Below are 17,330 nucleotides of genomic sequence, written 5' to 3'. Positions count from 1 at the left end.
TTTTTTGATTTTTTGAAAGCTTAGAAAGAGACCTTTCAAATGGTATCATCAAAGTTCATATTTGAGCAATAAAAATATTTCCCAATTCGGCGATACCATGGATAACAGCCCATGGTCCAAGGCCAAAAAATGACAAATTAGGGCTCCAACCAAATTTTGGATTGAAACACATCATTTGAAAGGTATCTGTCTCAGCTTTCAGAAAATCATAATATTTTTGACATTGGACCAACGATACTAAAGTTACGGCTGTTGAAAGATTTTCAATTGCACACACACACACACCCCAAGGCCCCCCGAGAGATAAGTAACTGCCAAACATAAAGTGCTTATGCATTAACTTAAACACTACATGTATATAGCTGACTGTCAAGTACATATAGAGTTATCGGCTGATGCACAACGTTGAGGGTTAGTCTCAACCAAGAACAATCTCCCATTATCACATGAGCAGAGATGATGCTGTGTAGCTGCTGCTGCTGGTGGTGCATTCAAGCCAGGTAGGTTAGACAGCAGCACTTGTTCTGCTGCAATGGTAATGGCCTCCTGCAATTATATGGAATATCAAAAATGTTATTAGGACCTGCACGTATGATTCACCTGTGAAGAGATCATGATGCCTCCATTTGCACTGATGTCTATCTGCCTCCCCTGTAAGTTTACTCCCACTGCTCCACTCAACAGTAGCTGACCACTCGCTCTAACCTCGCTCACATTGCTCACCTGAACACAACATGTACATGTACGTACACTCATCATAGCTCACTAATCACTGATCCACACCACACATCATATAATTATAGATAGGTATTTTAAAGAGCTGCAAAATGCAACTTAATTGCGTAAATGCACAAGTTATGAGCACTCAAAGTTAGCTATCAAAACAGGTTCATTAATGCTTTCTTGAGAAATTTGGGCCCGAAAGTAATCACTGATCTAAGTCACACGTTTTTTTAGTGGGCACATAAACACTCACTGTGTGTGTGCTCAGTTTGGTGGCTTTGAGACTGTTTGCTCTGAGAAGATCCTTCATTTCAACACGGGAGTTGGTTACTGACAGCTGCAACTGCCTGTTAGAATCTCCACGAGAAGTGTACACTTGTAGTAAATCAGTCGATATATTTACAGAAGAACTGTCCAATGAAAGGCGTTCCATACCAGAAGTTTGGAAAGCAACCTGCAAAGAAAAAGAAAAATATAGCTTTAATTATTGCATCTAGTCTAGTGTTTGATGGCCTATTATACAGTGCATATATGAGGTTAGTGCATATGCAGGGGAATTTAGATGATTGTTGTACAGCGGTATGTGACTGGCTAACCTTATCGTCTTGTTGTCCTGATATTGTGAGGGACTGATTAGTGTGTGCTCGTATGGAGCTAGGGGTGGCAAGTCTTACAGTAGAGAGACTAGCACCCTGTGGCCAGGTGAGGGAGCCATCGTCTTGGAAATCCAGGTATGGAGAACCTTCAAAGTCAAACCGTAGCACTCCGAGAATAACACACGTCAGCTGTAATAGTAATTTTAATTAAACATATTGAGTTGGTTTGTCTGTTTGTTTTATGAGAGCTATACATACTATGTTGGTTTTTAAACAATTTATGGGTACATACCACTAAGTGAGCTGCAGCCAAGAGGTAGAGGACCACAAAGAGACCCAGACAGATCCACCTCTTCCTACCTCTCAGTCCAGCTCGACCCAGGTAGTGCTCATTAGGTGTCCTGTGACCTGATTTGAAGTTTCCATGAAGATACTTCTTTGCGTAGCTCCTTTCAGTAGACTTCTCCCATATAGTGAGTGACTGCTGAGCCTGTAGGGACAACAAGAGTAGTTTACATGCAAGCAGCCAGCCCCACCCCCTTTTTGTACATGGAGCTTAGAACAAACTGAGGTAGATCTAGCTAGTGGCAGACAATAGCATACAAATACAAGTAGCAAGTAGCATTTTTACTTACCATAATCTGGTTAAATTCTCTGTGTGCTTCAGGTAAAGTAGATCATACCATGTACCACCATTACATGCAATGTCAGATAATTATACAGTCTTCAGACCACGCCCACCAATGCTGCAAACAAGCCTCTTACAAGCTAAGCTACCAGACCTCCATCCCTTCCTTGCTGCAAACAAGATGAAGTGGTGCATTGCTTTGCTGTCAGCTTTCTTGGCTTGCTGTGCTGCCCAGCCTTCCAATCCATGTCAGGATTCAACTATCTCAAGCCTGCCATTTTGGTGAGCTCTCTGCAGCTGCATGCAATTAAGTGGGCAGGGCTGCTGCAGCCTAAACAAACATTATACTGAAAGTGATGCTCATTATATCATCAATTATGACCACCTTCTTGCATGTATGGACTAAACAATGTCTACCACCAAGGTGTTAGCACACCCAATCCCAAGGTGTTAGCACACCCATCCCATGGATAATTGATCACAACTCTGTCTCTCTCATCCCATAGTGATTACAACCTGACAACGAAGGACAGAGTTATAGGTATAATAATATTATAAACATCCATTAATTAGTGTATCTCACTACATTACATTGAATCAGATTTACTTGGCCGCTTAACTCCTGCCGAAAAAATTTCCCAGCTTGGTCACGGAGCACCGGCTATTGACAGGCTCAAGATACCAGCATACCAATGGTGAGTGCATGGAATCATCTCAAGACATTAAGTAACACAATGTTATGGTGGTCACAGGTGGTCAGAGGCTCTTCACGGTGTAGCCAAGTCCCCTGGAGTACATTTTGGAGGAAAGGTATTGCAAGTGTATTCACACCTTATGACTATAATCAGCTACCATGCAGGTTCCCGTAGCAACGTCTTTCCCACAAATCCTCGGAATTGCTGCAGCCTACAACATGTGCGTTTGCCAAGTGGAATTGAAAATGCTCCATAATTATTATACAGCCAGTCCTACAGCAGCCTTACCAATACAAGCACACACGTGTTTACCCAACTGTTAAAATATTAATTAACTCAGCTGTGTCGTCTCATACGTATTGTCTTAATTATCCCAGGTCCCTGGTTCGTTCTATGGCGGAGGTGATTAGCACTGAGGCTCGTGCAATGTACAATGTGGGCCAGGCAGGACTCACCTTCTTTGCTCCTAATGTGAATATTTTCAGGTGTGTGGGAAAAATTAATATCACGTACACTTGGAATATACACAGCTGTTGGAATCTCTGTAACTAAATATTCACGTAGCTATGATGTAATGGCCCGTAAGTCATAGCAACCATTTTAGGACAATTAATGATTTTTAAAGTGGTTTCTTTACAGAGATCCGAGATGGGGCAGGGGACAAGAAACACCGGGAGAAGGTAGCTCATATCCACACACAAAATCCATACAATTTACTCATATAACTAATATAGATCCATATCTGGCTTCGCAGTATGCCATGAACTTTGTGAAGGGTATGCAGGTTGGAGATGACTACAGGTGAATCTAAAGTGGATAAGTATTTACCGTATGTAACTAACTATGTGTGTGTACATGCAGGTACATAAAGGCTGCTGTCTGTTGCAAGCACTTTGCAGCATACGGTAAGTTTATTCATAGCCCTGTACATACGTAGGTATACATGTAGCTGACGGCCCATACACTCCCCCATGCATGACCTTTCATTCCATGCCGTGAATATTTAATTCCTATTATAATATGCCCGTAATTTGATCATTATAATCGTGGTGGTGTACAATACCTCAACACAGCTTTGTTGCCAAATATTAATTGTTTCTACTGTTACCTACACACCGTGCAGTGGTATGGCATCTGTTGATATAGGTTGACGCAATCTACACATCTTTAGAAATATTAAACACAATGCAAATGAATGATGAATGATAAATAGACATACAGACAATGAGCATTGACAGCGCTAAGCGAGGTGCTATTGTGCGGGTATATGAATGACTTAAAAAACTAATGCATGTACTCAAAACAATGCTTCAAAAGTGCATGACATTATATAATTATATACAAAGTGAAGTAGTCAAAAGAAAGAAAAGCTAAACAATAAAGAACAGACTAAGACAGACTTCTCTATAGAATATATACGTAGAAAGTGAAATGATTAGAGCAGCATACTTATATATTGACACACTCTCTCTCTGTATCTGACAACAACACACTACACTGAAAGAGGAAACTACTCTGCTATAGACACACTCCGTCTCACTGATAGTACTCACAGAGCTGGTCTAGTTCATCCTCAGTGGGTGGGGATGGCTCAGGGTCACTAGGTATACTTGATACACTCGGTATGTGCTCACTCAGATCAGGAAGATGGAGGTCAAGCTGGCTGTGAGAGTTATGGCGAGTTTGACTGGGAGGGGGGACAGTCTTTCCGGTAACTGATAACACAATGTCTCTGGCACTGAGTGTACTCCCAGTGTATAGTCCTTTCTTAAACGATTTCAGTTCAACCTCATAACGGCCTTTGTCTTTCTTAGCCATTTGATCATAAGGCGTCTTTTGTTCCGGTGTTTTTTCTGCCCAAGTCCCCGCTAATGCTTTGGCCAACTTGCCCACACCGAAGTCAGGATTGGCTGCCTTCACATCAGGCCGGTTCTCCAGACTATAGAACATGAAAGCTGACCTGCAGAGAATGTGTGTGTGTGTGTGTTTAGGAGCATCAACACATTAAAACACATGGAATTTCACCGTTAGCAAAACATCGCCTAAACTTGATTGTGTACTTTAAATGTTATGCTAGGCACGCACAACAAGTACAGTATGGCATGGCAACAGGTGGCTTTTCGGTATGCATACAGGAGATTGTCAAAATCTATTATAGAGTTCCTACAGTGAGCTCAGGTAGTCTGGCTATGCGTGTATTGTGCGTGCGTGGTGGAATTTGAGTGGGAGACACAGGATGTGAAATTCAATACAACTATAAACCACAGTCCATTATGCCGTGTAAATGTGATTACATGTGCATGTTCAGTCATGTCACGGTCATTTGCTCACACCATGTGAACAGTACTGAGGTATACATGCATTAGAGTGTTCCTTTACAATAGTACTGAATAGCTACTATACAGTACATTTGTCAGTCACACACGCGCTTGGCTGAACTTACATATTTCTCCGTGGCATGTCGGGGTTCTTCTTCCTCCGTCTGTGTCGTGGACTCATTAGCGGAGGGGCAGAGGCGATACTTCCTGATCCACCCGGACCCGCTTGACTGTTAGCAGCTATGTTAGTGGGCGAGAGATCCTGACGAAGGTAGCCAGCTGAGTATCCAGCCTCGTACGCTTGCTTTTGCTGCTCGTATCTGCAAGAGCAAGGAGGAATATACCTCAAGTCTGTGCATGTAGGGTATGTGCAGAAAAGGGGCATTCCCTAGTTTGGTTGCCACACAGCAAGATCAAATGTCCATACTAGGGCACGGTGACATAATATAAGGTATCATGCACTCTTGTAAAGCTTCTTGGCAAGTGTGTTTATTTGTGGTCATACAAGTACACTGAACACACTATACATACATGTACATACAGCCATATATCACTAGCTGCTCTTCTCCCAAGGAATCACATCAAAACAGCTTCTACTAGCTGTTAAAAATTTCTAAATCTTTCAAGGAGAGAGCACCCATTAATCATCTTCACAAAGGAACTGAAAGATTCATAATTATAGAGCTTGGCTACTGAAGGCTATCAGTAATCAAAACCTATCTCTAATTTGTAAAACAACATGAATAGCGTCTGCAGTTGGTAGTTATAAACAGTCCAATAAGCTAGTTAACGATAAATACAGACAGTGTTTAGAAAGTGGGGTAGACAAGCACAATCCACTAGTGTATACAACGGCTCTGTTTTGACAACCAAATCTTGAAAATAGCATGTGTACAAGTGTGCATTCAGTCTCCGTGCGTCATTACCCAATCCTCGAATAAACAACTAGACTTAACACAAAGACAAACAATCCTCGTCCCAAACCACCTACCGTAAACTATCTACTCACCATTATTAAAAACTTACCAGCTGTTTACAAACACACGAGTATAAAATGTGTATAGCAGTATCTCTGAAACACTTACTGATGTATCTTTTCACTAAGAGATAAGTGTAACCTCACCTCAGCTTGTCTCTATGAGCCATGTCGTCATAAGGTTTCTTCTGAGCACTGGTCATTAGTTTCCACGCCGATGATAACTGTTTAGCCATGGCTCCCACACTTAGCGACGGGTTTTCCTGCTTTAGCTTGGGTCTCTTGACTACACAAAAGTGGAGGAAGGCACACCTGCGTGTGTGGGTGTGTGTGTGTGTGCGTGTGCGTATGCGTGCATGGGTCCCCTTACAAGATATACGGTCCCTTAGAATTTTTTTAAAGTGCCCCAAGGACCAAACACCAGATATATAGAGTGCAAGAATTCCTCACCCAGGCACCCAGGCACCAGACAATAATCCCAGCAGCTGGGCACTAGTACTTAGCAATAAACCATCCTGAATAAACTATGGCTACTGCCTGATTTCCTGAATAGTACTAGCAATGCCACAGTACTACTACACGTACTTGGTGGTGTCTGTACTTATCAGCTCAAACAAAGTTCTTATCAGCAGCTCATCACTAAGCGGCCACTGTAGACCCAAACACCACAGCAAGAATCACTACCACCTATCTACCGTTGGTGGACGAAAATGTATGCACAGAGTTTCCCTATAGAGCTTCTGTGTGGATTGGTTAACCAAATGACCTCAGAAGGTGACCATGCATGCAGATGAGAGCTAACTAACCAAAGTTGGCAAAGATATGGCAATGCCAAAAAAATGTGTGCTGAAAGCATTTCTTGTTAGCCTATGTACACCATAACATAACACACATGAACATCCTACACAAATATTGAACGTACATGTTTCTCTTTGGTTGGCCTGGCTCCTTCTTTCTCCGTCCTCTTCGTGTCCCATCCTTCGCGAGAGGTTTTTCAAATCCGGCCATCTCTTTACGATATCTCTCTCTGTCATTCTCCGCTAACTTTTGGAATTTTTCTTTGTCCTCGTCACTCAATGACTTCCATATTTGAGAGCACTCCTTGGAGAATGCGGTGAACTGGACGGGCACACCTTGTTGGCGGTAGGACTCTCGTCTGCAGGTGTAGGTAGGAGCAGTGATGGATAGAGCATAGTAAACAGCAATTAGATGCAGACAGCATCGAGTAGGAAGTGGTTTGTACACATAAAACTTTCATGAAAAGAGGGATAATCAAATCAAAAGTAATCTGCTAACTATGGGATGTGTGTCTGTAAATGCATGTATTGGGTATACTGTTTATGACAGGTAAACTTCACTTCAAGGAAGCAATTTAAAATAATCATGCATGGCAGTATAGCAAGGCTTAGAAGATCACGGTTCAGTGATGAGTGTGTTCTGCTTAGTTACATGTATTCTCATTGGCCTTTTTCTTCCTATAAGGTTGCCTGGTAACAGACAGTTAATATTCCTATTGAGTAACCAATTAATATAATATTTATAAAGTATTTAAGAGTCTAATCACCTTTCCTGCACAAAGAAAGCATACGGTGTCATTCGGCCCTTCACTCGAGGGCGTTCGATTTTGGGTCCTCCATCCGAGGAAGCTGAGGACAAACGCATTGAGGCTGTGGGAGGATGGTGTGGGAGTTGGTGTGGAGTGTGAGGGTGCTGAGCGTGTGGGTGTGCTGGTTGGATGTGAGCGGGGTGGGGGAGTGAGTGGTGTGCCTGCTGCTGCTCTCGGCTTATGATGGCATCTATGGCTTCATAAGGGTTCACGCTGTGTTGGACTTGCACTGCAGAGAAGGATAAAATAATGTGCATAAGGTGAAAATTGTTTTGTGATAACAAGCGTAAGTGCTAAAGTACGACCAATAGCACTCATTAACACTGCTTCATAGGTAACCAGTTAGCGGCGTTTGCACTTAAACATCATTTTTCTTTGTGTATATGCACACACGCCCGTCTCTTGAACCAGTTTGTGTACTCAAGTTAAAATTAACAGTCAGAAAATACCCTACTATATCATGATTACTCAAACACAAGCCGAGATGATGCTCATTCTAAGGAGGATCAACCATCAAACCTCGTTAACCTATTATTGCAAATTCAGCATCCATCGATGAGAAAATTATCGCAACTAAACATCGATATAATTATATAGACTGGATCGAACAAACGAGCAACCATAGCATTCACTTTATGTATTGTGTCTCTTGTCTCTATTTTCTCATAGGCTGCAGACAGCGGATACTTAGCTTATCTAATTATATCTTGTGGTCACAAAATACAACTCTTTTTTTAACAAGTTAGCTCAGGTAAACTGGCCTCCTCTGCTATTAAACTTACTCGGTCTTGATATGATCTGTGGAGCTCCAACTATGGACATCCCAACTCCATGACCAGGCATAACATGCTGCTGTACAGAGCGAGGGTGCTGATGTACCAGACCTACATGATGGACACCACCTATCACTGCAGAATCACTTGCAGCTTGGTTGTCTGTTGGAGCTGGAACATACGAGAAAACTGGTGGATAATCAGTTGTTGCAGTTACTAATCCATCCATATTAGTTGTATGTAGCTATATGTATAGTAGCAATACTTGTTTCAGGCTGCTAAGGAACAGCGCTGTCTAATACTTGTCACTACACTGAGTACTGTGGTGAATGGCTAATTGCCAATACAATGCAGTACACGGAAGTATTAGGACTGCTCAAGTATTGCTATTTATATGCACTCTAGCCACCTAACTGCTTAGCTAGCTACAGTATCTTTTGTATGGAGTAGATACAAGAATGTGTGACAAATAAGGCTTCACTTCCTCTGTGTGGGCATGCGCAGACAGGCAATGAATCTTGTTATCAAAATACACACACACACACACACACACACACCAGATTTGGAGAACTGGAATGGCACAGACAGGCATCATTTTAATGCCATTGTAACTGACCAAGACCTTGTTGAGGTACTGATTAATCTGCATATCATGTACATGAAAAAATTAATTTATTTATGAATTATTTTACAGACATATTTTCCAGCATTTGAATCATGTGTGAGAGAAGGGTCAGTGGCTAGCATCATGTGCAGCTACAACGCTGTGAATGGTGTGCCTAGTTGCGCCAATGACCTTATCCAGAACAAAGTTACTAGAGACCAATGGGGATTCCAAGGGTTTATAGTAAGGAAAACCTGGTGGGGTATGAAATGAAATACTATAACACTTTACACAATGCCTGCAGGTCAGTGATTGTGGAGCCATCAGTAACATACAAAGTGCCCACATGTAAGAACTAGCCTAGCTACTGTAACCATCATAATGCTATCATAGGTACACTAACAATACGGATGACACTGTACAAGTTGCTCTGAGGGGAGGAACTGACCTCAACTGCGGGGGCTTCTATCAGAAATATGCCATGGTATGATAATAATGATTCGTTTATCATTTCTCATAAGTGGTAAAACAAAGTTTTTTCGTAAGGTAAACTGCACTATCAAAAACTACTGTTAGTCAACTATGACAGCAACAAGAGTGCAGAATGTACACTAGCACCTACGAAATTATTTTCAGTGTACACGTACATTACATGTTTGCACCGTCTTAACAGGATGCCTACAACAACAAGAAAATAACCGACGCTGACCTAGACCTAGCTGTTGGGAGACTCTTTGCATTCAGGTACGTAATAATCACCTGAGGCAGTCCTTTACTGACTGACACTGTCCTATGCATACAGGATAGCACTGGGGATGTTCGATCCACACGAGACTCAGAACTATTGGAAGATCACACCTGACCAAGTGAACTCTCAAGCACATCAGGTAATTATTATAATAATTATACATGCAAAGTAATGACAAATTATATATAATTGTAGGAGCTAGCATTGGATGCCTCGAGGGAGAGCATTGTGCTCCTTCAGAATAACAACAAAGCTCTTCCGATAGACAAGAAGATGAAAGTGACTCTCATTGGTCCAAATGCAAATGCAACTAACACCATGAAAGGCAACTACAACGTAAGTTGGCTAGTTTATGTACATTTGGTTAATTGCTTATTAATTATTACAGGGAAATGCTCCGTATCTCATCAGTCCATTGGAAGGTTTGCAGAAACTTGGAGTGAGTGTGTCTTATGCTATGGGATGTGATGTCAAGTGCGCCAGTAACTCTGGATTTGCTGAAGCTGTAACTGCGGCCAAATCTGCTGACGTTGTAGTTTTTGTGATTGGATTGGATCAAAGCCAAGAGAGGTACATAACTACACGATGGCAATTGAGCACTTAAATTGCGGTCATTTGGTATGCAACTATGGTATGCATGTCTCTATGTTTACATTAATTGATAGGTGACTCTACGGAGGTATGTTCATTCTGACCTCACCCTAAATAGCAAAACGAAAGCAGCTCAATATTTATTATCATAATACCCTTACACACGCAGTGAGGGTCGTGATAGAGATGACATCTCTCTGCCTGGAATGCAAGAGCAGTTATTGGATACTGTTAAGAAATCCATTTCTAGCAATATCCCAGTGATTGTCGCTCTTATGTCTGGAAGCTCAGTCGACATTAGTTGGGCTCTAGTAAGTCTACAGCACTTGTTTAGACTTCGTTTTAATGTAAAAATTTGGCATACACAGCTAATTAATGCATCTGCATTTTTTGACTATATATACCTCCTATTGAAGGAAGCTCAACTCATGTTCTTTTTTAGAGTAATGCAGATGCTGTCATGTGGGTGGGATATCCAGGTCAGTCCGGGGGACAAGCTATGGCTGAGATACTGGTGGGAATGGTCAATCCCTCGGGGAGGCTCCCGTTCACAATGGTATGTCAATTTTGTTAATTCGTTACATTATTTATTTTCTAATGCAGTATCCAAAAGATTACGTCAACCAGATCTCAATGTTCGACATGTCCATGAGGATATCTCCTGGTCGATCCTACAAGTTCTATACTGGCACTCCAGTGTTTCACTTCGGTGATGGACTCAGCTACACCACCTTCTCCTACAAGTGGTCAGCTAGTCCAACTGTCGAGGAGGCTCCAGTCCAGTATTCCAAGAGTGGAGGCCTCGTCGTATCGAGAGAGAGTCTGCGCAGAGCTCAAATTGACTATGAAGTTGAAGTGACCAACACTGGGAGTAGAGGAGGAGCTGTTTCAGTACTTGCCTTTATGACATCCAGTGTACGTTGCATGCAGTTTGTAAATGCTATTATTAAAATTTTGAACTTATTTTAGGAGCAAGGTGCACCAATGAAGCAGCTGTTTGACTTTCAAAAGGTATACCTGGAGGCAGGAGGTTCAGTCAAGTTGTTTTTTGCAGCTACAGAGAGAGACTTATCACTTGTTGATGAACAGGTAAGTTTCATTTTTAGTTTTGTATTGACTGAATAATTATTGTTTTGCTCATAGGGGAAGAAAGAGTTGAATGCTGGTCAGTATTTGATCAGTATTGGAGAGCTAGAGCACAGAGTGGATATTGTTTAAAACTAACTCTGCATGACTGGGTAACAAAGATAGTTTGTTTGATAGTTTTTTTTTAGCATAATTATAATTATAGTACAATTAAGTGGTATAGTTTTTATAAACAAGTAAAATTGTTCGTTATGTTTAGTGAGCATACCTCACAGTTCGTTCTTAAATTTTCTAAATTTAGGTCCCTTCTTCTTGTTCTCTTTCTTGCCTTTATTCTTCTGCACAGAACTGTTCTCCTGAGTCTGCATAAGGAAATAGAATAGTAGAATAACTCGAGTACTGTACGTGTTCTATACCTTTGTCCGAGCATCTTCTCTGAATGGATTAATGAAGTCATCTTCAGGTGGAATCAGACCAATCTCTTGAGACATCTGCATGGGGTTAACCGGTTATCATAGTAAAGATCATTACACATAGAAACATGTTTCACATACGTAGTTTTTGTTCTATCAACATACAAACCTTTACCATTAGGCCAAACATAAACAAAACATTAGAAGTGCTGTTGGATCTGAAGTGTGCAGAGGTAAGTAACGTTATGTACCCTGTGTTTGTAACATATTTCTGTGTTCTAGTAGAATCAACATGTTTGTCCGTTGTACATAAATTAATTATACACACAGCATGTGGTGAGCAAAGTTTTACCAAGAAAACTATACTTTAAAGTTTCAATACTTGTAGATCTAATTCCCCCATGGCCCAGAGGGCTGGAGCTGCAACCATGATGCAGAGTCGATTGAATACAGCATTTCACTGTCCTCAACCACTAACGCCTACAGTGAGTATCGTGGGGTCGGCTGGACGCAGAGCAGATGGTAAAAAAATGACAAAAAAATTGTTTGACAAAATGGTAGAGAAAGCGAAGGCAGTCATAAAAGACGATTTTAAACTTGAACTTCAGCAAATACATGTCATCAGTGGAGGTGCTGCTTGGGCAGGTGAGTTAATTAGTATATTCAGTGTTATTGGAATATCTCACTTTTTTTATCCAGATCATATTGCTGTGATACTGTACTCACTTGAAGAGGTCAACCGTCTCACACTACATCTACCAGCAAAATGGGGGGACTCCAAATTCGTCGAAAAGAAAGTAGCTTCTAAGACTAGCTGGAAGAGTCCTGGTCAGTCATCAAATGAGCTCCACAAACAGTTTAGTGACAAAATAGGGGAGGACAGTTTGGGACACATCGAAGCTGCCATAACACTAGGAGCAAAGTGTCACATCCATGATGGATTCCAGAAAAGAAACACAGAGGTTGCCAAGAGCAGCTATCTTCTTGCATTTACCTGGAACGAAGGCAGTGAACCAAAGAAAGGTGGAACTGTGGACACTTGGAAAAAATGTCAAGGCGTAAAGAGACATATATGTTTAAACTCGCTGTGTGTGGACCAACAAGATGCTGACAAACATATTCTACAGAGGAAAAGAAGCTATGGAAGTGAGTCTGATGACATTGAGTGCGATGGGCCCAAACGACCGAGGGTGGAGAAATGATAACTATCATAAATTATTAATTTTGTGTACACATAATTAATCACTCAGAATAATAATTATTACAAACGTCAGCAAAATATTCTACTCTGTGTTCAAGTTTAACAGTATAATTATAATTATCTAGCTCGATCTACAGCTAATAAGCTCTTGTAGCATATTGTCCTCAAAGCTACTGTGTCTTTTCGATGGCAAGCATGTTCACCTCGGCACCAGCTATTCCTCTCTCAAGGATTGCTTTGCAGGCTCTCAGGGTACTCCCAGTGGTACAGATGTCATCTAGCACGAGGATTACCGTATTTGGAAGAATAGGCACTGGGTGAACAACAATACTGATTTCGTGAATAGCTTGATTACGAGGTCCTCCTTCATGAGATGCTGGAACAGTCACAGTGCGTTCAAGCAAGGGCATGTAGCGAGCATTGGCAATACCACTGACAGCTGTCACACAAAAATCCACCAGAAAGCCGTGCAATTGCCCTTGGGCACTTCTGGGTGCTGTGGTGATAATAACATTATGCTGAGCATACCATGTAATGTGTTCTTGATCCACGTCACAACTCTTCCCCTGAAATTATCAGCTGCTTGAACATTAGCAAAGCTAAAAAGGGTGCCTGTCTTTATGTAGAACAGCACCGATGAATCTGTTAAGCCTATCCTGTTAGCAGGATCATCCATGGGATAATACTCGATTCGAAAATCGTTGGGTTTTGGCACTACAACTGATAACTGGGCTTGATCCATTTCAAGTGAAGAATACTAGAGTACTTAGTTTTCAATTTACTTTCCAGTAAATGAAAGTCACAATACTCAGCATAATTAACCTCAGGTTATTTCCTATCTATTACATAATGTATTACGTGAGGCAGTATAGTAATTGCATAGGCCAACGAATCTCAATGGTAACTCTCTACTACACATACCAGGTGTAGCTGCCTAGTGTGAAGAGAGGTGTAGACATCAGTGGACTGGTTACAGAACTGGACTGACTCTTTAAGAACAGGAATCCATTCTTTGTGTTTCTTGAATATCTGTTAAGGGGTACAATTTTTAAACACTAAACACTTGCAATAGTTACAAGCTTGCCTTTTTGGTGATGTCAGGCATTCTCAAGAGAAAGTCCCCAAAAAATATAACATTCTCGTAAACTTTACCAAGCACTGCAAAGAAAATATTATTTTAAGATTATTGAAATTTAATGTGTTCACCTTCTCGAGAGTTTTCCTCCTCAGGGAATGGTGAGGACCCAGGCTCGTAGTGTAGTTCTCCAATTGTCTTCAATGACTCTTCCAGTATCTGCATGAAACATTTCAATCCAAATGCAATCATTGTTTTACACATAATTATCATTAGATAGGTATTTCTATTTCACAAAGGGCTACAAAATTAAAAATGTTGTTTAAATGTACAACTTAAAAGTTATGAGCACTCAAAGTTAGCTATCAGTAAATAGCCCATGCTAGATAGTCGTGTTTTATACTGCATGTGCATATTGCAGTCCTATCCAGTAGATACCATGGACTCACAGGGAATATAGTATCAATCACAAACGCAACGGCTTTGTATCGCTTTGCATAGTCATCAATGTTCCATACTCTCTCGGCAGTTTCAATCTGTTCTCTCCTCTTCATATCAAACAAACTCTTGTCTATGAAATACAGCTAAGGAGAACATGAAACAAGTTGCATGCATATAATTTAGCAAACAATCTCAAAGTAGACCGAATGACCCATTCGCTAAGTGTTTGCAACCAAGGATACATATTTCCACATGTTTGGGAGCAGATGCATTGGTTGCAGTGTCCAGAAACACGCTTGCAAGTCCACAGACTAGCACCAAACACCAACTATGCATGCAAGAGGCCATTTTCATTTAGGGGAAATCCCTATGGTGGACATCATCTGGAATTTCACATTAATTTTTTCATTTTGTTTCTCACCCCTAGCCCTACTGGCTCTGTGAAGCTACAAAGCTCCATACAGCTGGTGGATTTGCAGTATCTGAGTGGTTAGCGGTTGCAATCATGAGATCTAAGAGGAAGAGAAAAGATTCTGAAGAAGAAAGTGATTTTCAACCTGAAGTGAGTACTAGTTCAAGTGTCATGTACATGTACATGTAACATTATACATCATTAGTGCAACTAGCTAGCACTATCTATGCTTACAGTATGTGCATCAGATTCATAACCAATTCTCAACTCGTTTTATGCATGTGTACGTTTAAGTTTAAGTTAGGAATATTATGAGGGCACACGATAATTATGCTATAGCAACTTCAGCTAAACATAATATACCGTATAGCGGGTATATTTCGAGGGTATACATTTTCGCGGATGTGCCTTTAGAAAGGTTTTCGCGGATTTAATTTTCGTGGAATAGCGCCTTTTTTCAGCATGCATGCATGGAATATTAAATTCGCGGTTATAAATGTTTGCGGTTCATGCCTAATCCGCGAAAACCACGAACATTTATACCCTCGAAATATACCCTCTATACGGTAACTATAGGCATGTGCATTTGATGTTCACGATAGGTACGTATAATCAGTGCAGCCCTAAAAGTTAGCATTAAGTATCTCATTTTTGTAAGTGTTTGCACATGTTGATACCTTAAAAGTGTCAGTTACTTCACACCCGGTACCCATGTTTGTATTGGCTAATTACCTGACGTCCCACTTAACATGCTTGATTGCACATGTATGTATCATTTTCATGCCATAACTATTCTGTTTCACAGGTGGATTTTCTACAACTTCAAATGAACACTCTTCGAAGGTATAAAAGGCACTATAAACTTCAACTTAAGCCTGGCACTAATAAGATTCAACTGGTTGAGGTGAGGTTGGATTTCTACTATTATTTTATTAAATTGTGTACTTTTTCAACTGTAGGCAATTTCAAAGCATTTCAGAACAGTTCGTGTAAATGAAAAGAAGGCCGTTCCTCTGTTCATATCAATGGTGAAATCACACAAGAGCAAACTGGACCATCCAAAACCTGTGGACAATTAGCATTAGTTGATTCTGTTTTTGTTTGGCAACGTTCTTTACCAAAACTTAAAATGCAGTATTTGTTTTTTGTTCTGACTCGCTCTTTACCAAATCTAAAATTAATACAGGAAATAGTGACATCATACATTCTTTCTTGCGCATGTGCAATAGACATACAATCAAGTTACCATAGACTTCTCTGTGTTTTTGCCTAGAGAGATACTGTACAGTTCTATTTGGCGGGCTATACTCAACGTTGGCTGTAGTGTTGTATAGTGCTACTACCGGTGTATGTCATCAAAGTATATACATTGTCCAAAGCTTTCTCCGGTGAAGAAACGAGTGGATTAAAGCCTCTACACTCAAAAACAGCCCTTAGAAATTTGAAACGAAGTGAGAAGCAAAGAAGATCTCAACCAAAGTCTGCAAAAATACCACAAACCGAAGATGCCTCCAAGAAAGTCGAAAGGAGCTGTCTCCAGAAAAGCATCTGGCCAACCGAAAAAAGCAGCCAGCGCTTATGCTTTCTTTGTCCAAGACAACCAAGCCTCGGTGAAAGTCGATTTAGGAGATGGCAAGAAGGGACTCCTGGGGCAAAAGTCCAAGGCTTTGTCTGGCATGTGGAGAGAAATGGATGAAGAGGACAAGGAACCCTACGCAGCAAAGGCAGCCACTGACAAGGAGAGATATAAGCGTGATATGGAGGCTTATGTGGCTAGCCATCCTGAAGCAAAGACTAAGAAGGTCAAGGACACCACTAAGCCCAAGAAGAACTTGTAAGTATTAGTCCGTTTGCTTGTGAGTGGGCGTTAGCTAGTTATGGTAATAGCTAGCTGCTGCCTGTGAGTTGATTTATTTATAATCCCTGTAATTTTCCCCCTACAGGACTGGGTTCTTTTTCTTCAGCAATAAGAACCGCTCCAAAATAAAGCAGGATAACCCCGAAAAAACAGTTGGAGATATTTCTAAAGTTCTCGGAGCTCGATGGGGTGAGATGTCGGACATGGAAAAAGCACCTTACCAAGCCGACGCTGTACGAGACAAAGAAAGATATGAGCACGAAATGGACTTATGGAGGAAAGGCAAATTCAACAGAGATGAGGAACAAGCCAAAGTGTCCACCGAGGAAGAGGATGATGATGACTACAGCGATGCCGAGGACTAAGTAGTAGATCTAGTTCACTTCGTTATCACAGCATAATATTATGTTCAATACCTGTAGGCCAACTTCAATCCACCAATATATCTCGTGTCCCCCGTCATACCCTTACCACACATCTGTTCCTCTCATACAGTCATACTCTTATGTTGTTTTACTCACCTTTTACTTTAGTGAAGTTATATTGGCAAAAACATTTTATTGTGCATGCTGTCATGTTAGTACAT

At 41.0% G+C, this 17,330-nt stretch overlaps 7 protein-coding genes across 7 annotated transcripts; 4 read left to right on the top strand and 3 right to left on the bottom strand.

The window, feature by feature from the left end:
* Positions 1-314: 314 nt before the first annotated feature.
* Positions 315-2,096, bottom strand: LOC135350163 (beta-sarcoglycan-like). Its single transcript, XM_064548894.1, has 6 exons — positions 1,955-2,096; positions 1,612-1,809; positions 1,320-1,508; positions 977-1,177; positions 601-723; positions 315-546 (listed from the first exon to the last, which is right to left on the bottom strand). The coding sequence occupies exons 1-6, from the start codon at positions 1,955-1,957 to the stop codon at positions 370-372; spliced, it is 891 nt and encodes a 296-aa protein (XP_064404964.1). The 5' UTR covers positions 1,958-2,096; the 3' UTR covers positions 315-369.
* LOC135350121 (uncharacterized) lies at positions 2,063-11,631 on the top strand. Its single transcript, XM_064548839.1, has 22 exons — positions 2,063-2,229; positions 2,454-2,488; positions 2,549-2,642; positions 2,700-2,757; positions 2,807-2,862; positions 3,020-3,127; positions 3,282-3,322; positions 3,377-3,443; positions 3,504-3,547; positions 8,876-8,946; positions 9,010-9,162; positions 9,224-9,267; positions 9,313-9,403; positions 9,593-9,663; positions 9,722-9,806; positions 9,863-10,003; positions 10,056-10,237; positions 10,428-10,569; positions 10,701-10,814; positions 10,862-11,173; positions 11,228-11,347; positions 11,402-11,631. Exons 1-22 carry the CDS (start codon positions 2,063-2,065, stop codon positions 11,474-11,476), a joined length of 2,271 nt encoding a protein of 756 aa, XP_064404909.1. The 3' UTR covers positions 11,477-11,631.
* On the bottom strand, positions 3,790-8,775 carry LOC135350138 (high mobility group protein DSP1-like). The gene is made up of 6 exons (XM_064548864.1): positions 8,325-8,775; positions 7,501-7,771; positions 6,859-7,092; positions 6,084-6,248; positions 5,086-5,280; positions 3,790-4,602 (listed from the first exon to the last, which is right to left on the bottom strand). Exons 1-6 carry the CDS (start codon positions 8,542-8,544, stop codon positions 4,179-4,181), a joined length of 1,509 nt encoding a protein of 502 aa, XP_064404934.1. The 5' UTR covers positions 8,545-8,775; the 3' UTR covers positions 3,790-4,178.
* LOC135350174 (coiled-coil domain-containing protein 134-like) lies at positions 11,494-14,852 on the bottom strand. Its single transcript, XM_064548906.1, has 7 exons — positions 14,717-14,852; positions 14,483-14,604; positions 14,165-14,252; positions 14,043-14,116; positions 13,880-13,987; positions 11,761-11,835; positions 11,494-11,706 (listed from the first exon to the last, which is right to left on the bottom strand). Exons 1-7 carry the CDS (start codon positions 14,826-14,828, stop codon positions 11,614-11,616), a joined length of 672 nt encoding a protein of 223 aa, XP_064404976.1. The 5' UTR covers positions 14,829-14,852; the 3' UTR covers positions 11,494-11,613.
* On the top strand, positions 11,834-13,061 carry LOC135350171 (uncharacterized). Its single transcript, XM_064548903.1, has 3 exons — positions 11,834-11,990; positions 12,146-12,402; positions 12,457-13,061. Exons 2-3 carry the CDS (start codon positions 12,159-12,161, stop codon positions 12,957-12,959), a joined length of 747 nt encoding a protein of 248 aa, XP_064404973.1. The 5' UTR covers positions 11,834-11,990; positions 12,146-12,158; the 3' UTR covers positions 12,960-13,061.
* LOC135350185 (histone deacetylase complex subunit SAP30L-like) lies at positions 14,833-16,076 on the top strand. Its single transcript, XM_064548917.1, has 3 exons — positions 14,833-15,036; positions 15,692-15,790; positions 15,846-16,076. The coding sequence occupies exons 1-3, from the start codon at positions 14,980-14,982 to the stop codon at positions 15,963-15,965; spliced, it is 276 nt and encodes a 91-aa protein (XP_064404987.1). The 5' UTR covers positions 14,833-14,979; the 3' UTR covers positions 15,966-16,076.
* Positions 16,077-16,138: 62 nt separating this feature from the next.
* On the top strand, positions 16,139-17,316 carry LOC135350176 (uncharacterized). The gene is made up of 2 exons (XM_064548908.1): positions 16,139-16,720; positions 16,830-17,316. The coding sequence occupies exons 1-2, from the start codon at positions 16,392-16,394 to the stop codon at positions 17,107-17,109; spliced, it is 609 nt and encodes a 202-aa protein (XP_064404978.1). The 5' UTR covers positions 16,139-16,391; the 3' UTR covers positions 17,110-17,316.
* The last annotated feature ends 14 nt before the right edge of the window (positions 17,317-17,330 follow it).

This window comes from Halichondria panicea, chromosome 16 (genome assembly GCF_963675165.1).
Source record: "Halichondria panicea chromosome 16, odHalPani1.1, whole genome shotgun sequence".
NCBI classification, from domain to species: domain Eukaryota; kingdom Metazoa; phylum Porifera; class Demospongiae; order Suberitida; family Halichondriidae; genus Halichondria; species Halichondria panicea.
The sequence above is the reverse complement of the archived record's forward strand: the minus strand, read 5'-3'. Positions and strand labels throughout refer to the sequence as shown.

Bases quoted from the DNA above. Each gene is read 5' to 3' on its own strand.
- LOC135350163 (XM_064548894.1), bottom strand. The intron at 1,178-1,319 runs GTTAGCCAGTCA...TTTTCTTTGCAG, and splicing joins CAGGACAACAAGACGATAAG to GTTGCTTTCCAAACTTCTGG. The intron at 724-976 runs GTGAGTGTTTAT...TGTTGTGTTCAG, and splicing joins CCAAACTGAGCACACACACA to GTGAGCAATGTGAGCGAGGT.
- LOC135350121 (XM_064548839.1), top strand. From the start codon at position 2,063: ATGCTGCAAACAAGCCTCTTACAAGCTAAGCTACCAGACCTCCATCCC. The intron at 2,863-3,019 runs GTGCGTTTGCCA...TAATTATCCCAG, and splicing joins ATTGCTGCAGCCTACAACAT to GTCCCTGGTTCGTTCTATGG. The intron at 11,348-11,401 runs GTAAGTTTCATT...TTTTGCTCATAG, and splicing joins TATCACTTGTTGATGAACAG to GGGAAGAAAGAGTTGAATGC.
- LOC135350138 (XM_064548864.1), bottom strand. From the start codon at position 8,544: ATGGATGGATTAGTAACTGCAACAACTGATTATCCACCAGTTTTCTCG. The intron at 7,772-8,324 runs GTAAGTTTAATA...CCTTCTCTGCAG, and splicing joins ACAGATCATATCAAGACCGA to TGCAAGTCCAACACAGCGTG. The intron at 5,281-6,083 runs GTGAGGTTACAC...TTGCTCTTGCAG, and splicing joins GCTCATAGAGACAAGCTGAG to ATACGAGCAGCAAAAGCAAG.
- LOC135350171 (XM_064548903.1), top strand. From the start codon at position 12,159: ATGGCCCAGAGGGCTGGAGCTGCAACCATGATGCAGAGTCGATTGAAT. The intron at 12,403-12,456 runs GTGAGTTAATTA...TTTTTTATCCAG, and splicing joins TGGAGGTGCTGCTTGGGCAG to ATCATATTGCTGTGATACTG.
- LOC135350174 (XM_064548906.1), bottom strand. From the start codon at position 14,828: ATGAAAATGGCCTCTTGCATGCATAGTTGGTGTTTGGTGCTAGTCTGT. The intron at 14,605-14,716 runs GTATCCTTGGTT...TGTATTTCATAG, and splicing joins TCCCAAACATGTGGAAATAT to ACAAGAGTTTGTTTGATATG. The intron at 14,117-14,164 runs GTGAACACATTA...TTTTCTTTGCAG, and splicing joins GGAGGAAAACTCTCGAGAAG to TGCTTGGTAAAGTTTACGAG.
- LOC135350185 (XM_064548917.1), top strand. From the start codon at position 14,980: ATGAGATCTAAGAGGAAGAGAAAAGATTCTGAAGAAGAAAGTGATTTT. The intron at 15,037-15,691 runs GTGAGTACTAGT...TCTGTTTCACAG, and splicing joins AAAGTGATTTTCAACCTGAA to GTGGATTTTCTACAACTTCA. The intron at 15,791-15,845 runs GTGAGGTTGGAT...TTTCAACTGTAG, and splicing joins ATAAGATTCAACTGGTTGAG to GCAATTTCAAAGCATTTCAG.
- LOC135350176 (XM_064548908.1), top strand. From the start codon at position 16,392: ATGCCTCCAAGAAAGTCGAAAGGAGCTGTCTCCAGAAAAGCATCTGGC. The intron at 16,721-16,829 runs GTAAGTATTAGT...TTCCCCCTACAG, and splicing joins ACTAAGCCCAAGAAGAACTT to GACTGGGTTCTTTTTCTTCA.